We start from the raw sequence: 9,438 nt of genomic DNA on the forward strand, positions 1-9,438 counted from the left end.
AAGCTGCTGGTGAGCAGCTGGCTCCGCGATGGCGTGCACAGCGGCTGCGTGTAGTAGTTGTCTAGGAGCACCCCGCTGGCCGCCAGCGCGTCCAGGTGCGGCGTGCGGATGTTGGAGCCGTGGAAGCCCACGTCGTTCCAGCCGAGGTCGTCCGCCAGCACGAAGACGAGGTGCGGCGGCCGGCGGGTCCCGGCGCCCGAGCTCAGGGGCGGCGGCAGCAGCAGCAGCAGCAGCAGCAGCGGCGGCGGCGGGAGGACGGTGGAGAGGAGCGGCCGCCGTGGGCTGGGGCTGCGAGCCAGGCTCGTCGCGCGGCGTGGGCCCCTCCTTCACTCTCCGCGGTCCCCGCGCCTGTGGCGCCACCAGCCCCCGGCACCGATTATAGAATCAGGAACTGGGCGGCCAGGGCCTGCCCCGCCCCGGCACGAGACTTCACTCTCAGAGGCCTGCGGACTGGAGATGCCGGCGCGGGAGCCCCCGCGGCGTCTGACCCGGGCCCGGCCGGTGAGGCGGAGGAGGAGTCAGCGGAGAGAGCTCGTGGGGCTCCTGCAGCTCGGCTCCGTGGAAACCCCGTTGATGCTTGATAGGGACTAAGATTTCTAACCTTTGCAGCGGCGAACTTCGCATCGTGGCATCCTAAAAGTGGAGGGGGTTTTTTGTTTTTGTTTTTGTTTTTGTTTTAAATAACTCAGTACAGTTTATAAAGCATTTTCACAACCCTCTTTAAATCTCGCAACCACCCTGGCAGCTGGGAATTATAATTATTGCCCCCTTTCCCCACTCAAAATAAACAAGCTTGTAGTTGGTAGAGCCTAACCCAAACCCAGTTCTGACTGCACATCCTCAGCTATCAATGTTTTAAAGGTAGTGGGAGAATCATTTCTAGCAGGAGTCCAGCCTCCTGCCGGTGGGAGAACAATGAAGAGGCAAAGCCTAGATGGTGTTTCAGACTCATTTACGAATAGTGTACACCTGTGAAACCACTTCCTACCAGCAAAAAGGGGGCCAAATACACACTCCAACTGCGCGGTGCCCTTTTGAAAGTGCAGGTTTACTTAGGCTGTTTTGGGAGTTTGGAATGCTGTGTGGCCACTGAGTAGCTCATTAGCTTGTCCAGATACAGCTCCTTCAGAGCTGGCTCCCCAACAATCAAGTGAACCAAAGAAGTATAGTATCTAATTTGCCTGGAATAATCTGTGGATGGAAGGAAAAATTCCCTTAACCACATGCTCATTGAATTGGGAAGTTAGCTTTATGACCAGTAATTCCCACTGCCAACAGAGACCTGCCTACTATCTGTCTGGAGATAGATAAAAACTTAACAGTTGTAGGGGAAAGATTATGCACCACATCTTTTCAGGTGTTCTGAGTCTGATTGCATGGGAGTTATTTTATAACTTTATAATATAACTTGTAGATAACTGAGAGCAACGGAAACTAATTCCTGTTTATACCTATGCTGAGCGACCCACTACCATTCCCTACAAAAAAAAAAAAAAGTTGCCTCCACTTGCATATTTACTTTAATATTCCTGATCTGTTCTTTGGACTATCCTTTGAACTGGTTTTAACACCGGACCAGTTTCTTCAATAATGAGTTAAATAAAATCTTTAACATATATTCATTTTTATATCTGTATGAGGGTCATGATTTTATTCTTTTGAAAACTATCCTTTCAGACACGTAATAGTTCTCTCTTACGTATAATTTTTTTTCTTTTCAGAAGTAGATTATGTTACAATCACTTTTCATCTCTAGTGAAATCAGTGAAATTTAGCAGGAAAAAATTTTAAATGTAGCTTTACATTAAAAAGAATTTTGAAGAGCTGTTTGATTCTCGTGTTGAGGCTTGAAATTTTCATTTAAAGATCCTGTAAGGAACCTTGAAGAACTGAGAATTTTCAGCTATGGCCCTTGCATGTCCTTTTCTCCCATAACTGTTCGTCTCTACTCTTCCTGATAAAAATCAAATTGCCCCCAAAATGGCCACTAATCTGCTGGAACAATTAGAACTTGACCAGAGCTGCTCCTAAAACCAGCTAAATTTGCACTGAGCCTTCTCATGTCTCGCATTTTCAAATAAAAGTTTATGCTAATAGTGCTCTAGAAATGTGCAAATGAGTTAATTAAAAGGAATAAATTCTATTTTTCATCTATGTACTGAACACCTATAATGTGCAATATAGGCTAGTTATTGTAAAATCTCTCAATTGGAGTTTGTCTGATGTTTCCTAATGATTAGACTCAGGTTATTAGTTTGTGCAGAAATATTACAAAAGTGATGTATCCTTGATGCTACATATTAAGAGGTATGTGATGTTGATTTGCTCTATTATTTGAACACTTTGCTAAGGTGACCATTTCTCCACTGTAAAGTTACTATTTCCCCCTCGTCATTAATATTTTATGGGGAGGTACTTTGAGAATATGTGTATATTCTGTAATTCCTATAACTTTTGCCTATTAGTTTTAGCACCCACTGATGCTTCTTGTTTCAATAAATTATTGAGATGATTGTCAAATGGTGATTTTCTTTTTCAAACATTTTTTTTTTAATTTAAGTATAGTTGGTATATAATATTGGTTATATTAGTTTCAGGTGTATAATACAGTGATTCGACATTTTTATACCTACGATGTAATCACCCTACTAATTCTAGTAATCATCTGTAACCACGCAAACTTCTCACCATAGTATTGACTGTACTCCTTCCCCTTTTTACCCATCCCCTCACGCCCTCCCTTCTGATAACTGTCCTTTTGGTCTCTATTTCTATGATTCTGTTTTTGTTTTGTTTGTTGTTTTAGATTCCACATATAAGTGAAACCATGCAGTATTTGTCTTTCTCTGCTTGACTTATTTCATTTAGCATAATACCTTCTAGATCCTTGCACGTTGTCACAAATAGCAAGATTCATTCTTTTTTATAGCTGTGTAATATTACATTATATGTGTGTATTTGTGTGTGTATAACATATTTATCCACTCATCTATTAATGGACACCTAGGTTGCTTCCATATATTGGCTATTATAAATAATGCTGCAATGAACACAGGGGTACATATATCTTTTGAATTAGTTTTCTCATTTTCTTCAGATAAATGCCCAAAAGTGGAATTGCTGGATCATATGGTATATATATTTTTAGTTTTTTGAGTAATCTCTTAATGGTAATTTTCTAATTTCATTACTCTTCTAAATTTATTAGTTGCCTTTCTACTATAAAGAAGAGCTTTCCCTTCTCCCTCATTTATTTATGTCACTATGAACTCATGGATTTTTGTTTTAATCAATATACTATAATACTTTGCTATAATTATTTCAGTGCTCAAATTTCCTCTGATTTGGGCAATGAGAGCCTCTTCAGTCTGGCTCTTGTATCCTTTTAGCATGTCCTTTTTAATCTTTGAACATTTCCTTACTTTTTGGTACAACAAGATATTCTAGGTTTACTTGTACTTTTCCTTCCCCAATTCTAGAGTCAGCCATTTCTCTAAGGAACTGATTCCTTTTAATGGAGGATGGCATCTAGAAACCTAGATTTGTGCGATATGTGTGCTCATTGCTATTGCTACTGGGCTGTCATTGCTTCTAGGATCTCTCACCAGACAAAGGTAGAAACTAGATGTATGTGTACACATACACACATACATAAATACACACACACACACATATATACACACATTTTAATGTATGATAGGGATAGTGACTTCTTATAGTTTTTAATTCTTAATGTTTTCCTAAATATTTCTCCATGTTCATTTTTTCATGTGAACTTTAATATCAACGTGTCCAGTTCCATTAAAAATTTATTGATATTTTTATGGGAATTGCATTAAACTAATAAATTAATTTAGGGACAACTGAAATCTTTACGATATTAAGTTGCTGTCCTACCTAAAAATGAAGGTTAACTGTCACTTATTACAGTCTACTTTTATGTCTTTCAGAAGTGTTTTAAAATTTGCCTCCTATCAGTTTTGCACCTTTCTTCTTAAATTCATTCCTAAGTATTTTATCTTTTCTGTTGTTATTGAAATGGGAGTTTTCTCTACCATTCTGTCTTTCGACAGGTTATTTGTGGACATGAAGGCTACTGATTTCTGTATGGTAATTCATATTCTGCCAAATACTGAATTATTTTGTTTGAGTTGTTTAATCACTGATTTTTTGAGGGTTTTTCCAATACGTAATCATATCAGTAAAAACAATCTCAATCAATTAAAACAGGGGTCTCCAACCCCTGGGGTGCTGGTACGTGGTCTGTTAGGAACAAGGCCACACAGCAGGAGTTGAGTGGTGGGTGGGCGAGTGAAGCTTCATCTGTGTTTGCATCTGCTCCCCAGCGCTATCATCATCGCCTCAGCTCCATCTCACATCATCAGGCATTAGATTCTCATAGGAGCATCAGTCCCTGGTACCCAAATGGTTGGGGACTGCTGAGTTAGAAGATGCAAAAATTAGGACTGAAATAAAGGCAGCTTCCAATTCACAAATGGATATAAAAGTTAATTGTTTGGTAGGAGGGGTGCTTGGACTTGGAATATATATTTCTTACATAGAAAAGATATATTTTTCATAGTTGGCTCTTCCTATCAAGATGGCGGAGTAGGTAGGTGCTGTGCTTGCCTCCTCTTGTGACCACATCAAAATTACACCTAAACTACAGAACAACCATCTTTGAGAATCACCTTAAGTCTAGCTGAACAGAAATTCTATAACTAAAGATATACAGAAGAAGCCACCTCGAGATTGGTAGGAGGTGCAGAGACTCAGAACAGGCTAGTCCCACACCCACATGTGGTGGTTAAAAATCAGGAGGGATATCTTGGCTGTGGAGGTACCCCAAGGAGCAAAGAGTCCAAGCCTCACCCTAGGTTCCCCAGTCCCAAATTCTAGTGCTGGGAAGAGAGGTTCCTATAATTTCTAGCTGTGAAAATCAGTGGAAATTGTGGCTGAATGAGATGGAGAGCAGTGAGAGTCTCTGGCATTCCTCTTAAAGGGCCCACACATAAACTTACTTGCTGATGGACTCACTCACTCTGAGCTCCAGAGCTAGGGCAGCAGCTTGAAAGGTGCCAGGGACACATAGGGAGGAACTGAATTGTCTGACTTCCAGGCAGGAGCTGGAGGGGCAGCTTTCTCTCAGAGAGAGGTAGTTACTAGCAGAAGCCATCATTCTTTTGATGAGTCCTCTTCAACCCAGCACATAGATGCAGGCACCATATCTGAGTCTCTGTCAAAATGGCTAACACTGTTTGCCCCATCCCAGTGATTCCCTGAGACCCCGACCCACTCACCTTGCAGGCCTACCCAAACTGCTTCCAGTAGCTTTTCCATACAAACAGACTTATCTTGTCTCATGCTGTGGACTTTCCGAAAAGCTCTCAAAGGTTCACAAACCCCAAACAACCAACATTTGGCCTCGACATGCCCCGTACCTCTTGGTAGGCAGCCCCAAACCAAGCAGTAGCAGCAGCTAGCCTCAATTTGCAGCTTAGCCTCTCCCTGGTGCCTCCAAGCCCAAGACAAGTGGCAACTATCTACAGATCACTTTGTAGCTCATACAAAGTGCCCCTGGGCAAGGCACAGGCTGCAGCTGAACTTGGCCTGCAGTGGGGCCCCTACCAGGAGGCCCCTGGGCTGGCATACCTGGTGACCAACTTCAGACCAAGCCAGAGCACTACCTGGGGTCAAATCAAAGGACAACAGACCCTCCACTGAAGTCACTGGCCAGTCCTCACAATCAATCGGCCTGAGGGTCAATTTCTCCCATTGACATGCAAACAGCAACCAAGGCTCAACTACAACAGGAGGGCACATACAACTCATATAAGGGACATACCTGGAACACCTGGCTCAAGTGAAAAGGGAGATTGTGCCACTGGGCCCCACAGGACACCTGCTACATAAGGCTATTCAACTAAGACCAAGAAATATAGCAGCCTTCATAATACATAGAAATAAACACAGGGAGGAAGCCCAAATGGGGAGACAAAGAAACATGACTCAAATGAAAGAACAGAACAAAGCTCCAGCAAAAAAAAAAAAAAAAACTAAACAAAATGGAGACAAGCAATCTACTAGATGCAGATGAGTTATAAGAATGATCAATTATCTCAGTGACGACTTTAACGAAGAGATAGAAAATATAAAGTGAAGAATACAATAAATGAAATGAAGAATATATTAGAGGGAATCAACAGTAGATTAAATGAAGCAGAGGATTGAATCAGCAATTTGCAAGATAAGGTAGTAGAAAATACCAAATCATGAACCCAAAGAGGCCCACACCAAGACGCATCATAATTAAAAAGCCAAAGGTTAAAGACAAAAAGATAATCTTAAAAGCAGCAAGAGAAAAGCAGTTAGTTACCTACAAGGGAGCTCCCATAAGACTGTCAGCTGATTCCTCAACAGAAACTTTGCAAGCCAGAAGGGATCAGCATGAAATATTCAAAGTGATGAAAAGCAAGGATCTACAACCAAGATTACTCTACCCACCAAAACTATCACTTAGAATCGAAGGACTGGTAAAGAGCTTCCCAGACAAGAAAAAGCAAAAGAAGTTCATCATCACCAAACCAGATTACAAGAAATGTTAAAGGGATTCCTTTAAGAAGAAGAAGAAGATCAAAAATATGAATAAAATGGCAATAGTTACATATCTATCAACAATTACTTTAAATGTAAATGGATTAAATAGTCTAATCAAAAGACATAGGGTGGCTGAATGGATAAGTAAAAAAGCCCCTTACATATGTTGTCTGCAAGAGACTCACTTCAGATTAAAAGACACACAGAGACTGAAAGTAAAAGGATGGAAAAAGATATTTCATGAAAATAGAAACAAACAAACAAAAAGCTGGGGTAGCAATACTTATACCAGATAAAATAGACTTTGAAACAAAGGCTATAACAAGCTACAAAGAAAGACCTAGTAATCACACTTCTGGGTGTTTATCTGAAAAAATCCAAAACACTGCTTCGAAGGGACATGTGAATCAATATGTCCATTGCAGTATTATTTACAATAGCCAAGATATGGAGGCAACCTGGGTGTCCATCAATGGATGAATGGATAAAGAGAGGTAGTGCATATATGCAATGGAATATTACTCAGCCATAAAAAGAATGAAATCTTGCCATTATCAACAACATGGATGAATCCAAAGGATATTGTGTTGAGTGGAATAAGTCAGAGAAATACAAATGCTGTATGATTTCACTTATATGTGGAATCTAAAGAACAAAATAAACAAAGTAGAAACAAACTCATAAATAGAAAATTTTGATGGTTGCAAGATGGGAGGGTGAAAAAGGGGAAAGTATTAAGAAGTACAATTGGCAGTTACAAAATAGTCATGGGGATGCAAAGTATAGCATTTGAGGAATATAGACAATATTGTAATAACTTTATATGGAGTCAGATGCATACTAGATTTATAGGGGTGATCACTTGATAGGTTATAAAGGTATTTAATCACTATGTTGTTCATCTGAAACTAATATAAATTATATGTCAACTGTAATTGAAAAACAAAAAAATATTAAAAGAAAAAAGAAGTTATAATCAACTGGTTTGTATTCTAACCTACACAAAATCAGTTTAACCCATAGTTAAAAATTTCTTAACTCCTGAAGTCTGTAAGAAAAAGACCAATAATCCAATTTTTACATGGGAAAAATATAGGAACATAATAGTTTACAGAAAAGAAATATAAATGGTCATTAAATATATGAATAGATATTCAATCTCACACAAAAGGAGAAAAAACAAATTGAAACTTCAATAATATACCATGAACACTGGTGATAACTCACTGCTTTGGATAGGGTGTGAAAAAACAAGCCCTCTCATGTATTAGTCACAGAAGTAAAATTTGACACAACCTCTAAGGAGAACAATTTTGCATATCTGTCAAAAATGTACATATGCTTTAACCCTGCAATTCCAGTTGTAGGAATTTATCCTTCAGATATACTCACTGTGAGAAATAACATATACATGAAGATGTTGAGTTTAGCCTTATTTTTACTAGAAAATGGCAAATAATAGGGCTTGGTCAAATTAAGTACAGGATACTAAGCAATCATTTAAAAGGGTGATATAGAATAATCTCCAAGATACACTATTAATTTTTAAATGTTAGGCAAAGAACATTATGCTTGGTATGCTTTCATTTGCTTAAAAATATGTGTATATGTGTGCAAATATATATATCTATTCATATGTTTAGAGAGATGATTACATAGAATATCTTAAGAAGGTTACAGAAGAAATGACAACATTGGTTGTCTCTGGGTAGACTTAGCAGAGGTATAGGAGAGAAACTAACTTTTCACCATCTATACTTTATGTCTTCTAAATTTTAAGTCGTTGCATATATTATCTATTTCTAATAGTATTTTATTAATAATAATAGTAATAACATAATTTACATTTAAAAAAATAAAATGCACTATAAGTGAGAATGGAGTGCCAAGAATAAGAATCCCTCAATGAATATTTTTTTAAAACCTGAAGGCCATGCGCTAAGATCCCATAGATGCTTTTGCCTCTTGGTTTCTCCAGTTTGCAGAGCTCCTAGTTCTTGGCATGATGCTAACTGGCTATAAGCTATGCTCAGAAGTCAGGATACCTGTGTTTCAATGCTTGTCTTAACTGGTTTTTGTTTTAGTGCTTTCGATAATAAGTATTGCATATAAAGGCCAAGCAATTTTAAACATTTTATTTCTAAATGTTTAACCGTTAGGGTAGAGATAAGAATGGCAAGACGTCTTTCTTAGAAAACCTGAAGTTCACTAACTAAATGTGGTAAATTGTGGTTGGTGTTACTCATTGCCCTATTACTTCCCTGAATAGTCCAGAAGGAGATAGAATTGAACATGAGAAAGAATATCCAAACTTTGTTACTTTAGATGTCAGCTATTAAATTATTTTCACAATACATTTAGTTTTGGAAACTGATCTGGAATGGATTTGTTTCTACCATGTCTAAGTAAAGGAGGGGGAGAGGGTCTTCTTAAAGACCTGTAAGGTCATATATCAGACTTACAGATGAGTATTCTTAAGGTTCTTTAACCCTTCTTTTAGTTGCCAGTAGTTACATGCATAAGTTATATGCATTAACTACTATCAGTGCTAACTACTATCACTGCATTAAAAATCATCAAGGTTCCAAGCATACAAGAAGGTAATTCTCTATAAAAAGCATCTTTAGTTTAGTGTTGGTTTTGTTTTGTATGTTAGTGTATGTCTGTGTAGTAAGAGGAAAAGGTCAGATTAAAAAAAAAAAAAAGATGAAAGATTTCTCTTAGCTCTAAAATTCTTCAACTTTCTGAAATTGATCATTTGGATAAGAACAGCTTTGGCCAACTCAAAATGAAACTCCTTTGTTCCCCCACCCCCACCCTGCATCCTACCCATTGCTTATC

General features: G+C 38.7%; 1 protein-coding gene across 1 annotated transcript in view; it reads right to left on the reverse strand.

Moving 5' to 3' along the window:
• ARSB (arylsulfatase B) overlaps positions 1 to 624 on the reverse strand; it is a 142,490-nt gene extending 141,866 nt beyond the window's left edge. The window contains exons 1-2 of the mRNA XM_025047766.1: positions 602 to 624; positions 5 to 324 (exon numbers count right to left, since the gene is read on the reverse strand). Coding sequence (XP_024903534.1) covers positions 5 to 324; positions 602 to 624 — 343 coding nt within the window. The remainder of the gene's footprint in view (positions 1 to 4; positions 325 to 601) is intronic.
• Between the last annotated feature and the right edge of the window lie 8,814 nt (positions 625 to 9,438).

This window comes from Pteropus alecto, unplaced genomic scaffold (genome assembly GCF_000325575.1).
Source record: "Pteropus alecto unplaced genomic scaffold, ASM32557v1 scaffold20, whole genome shotgun sequence".
Lineage (NCBI taxonomy): Eukaryota > Metazoa > Chordata > Mammalia > Chiroptera > Pteropodidae > Pteropus > Pteropus alecto.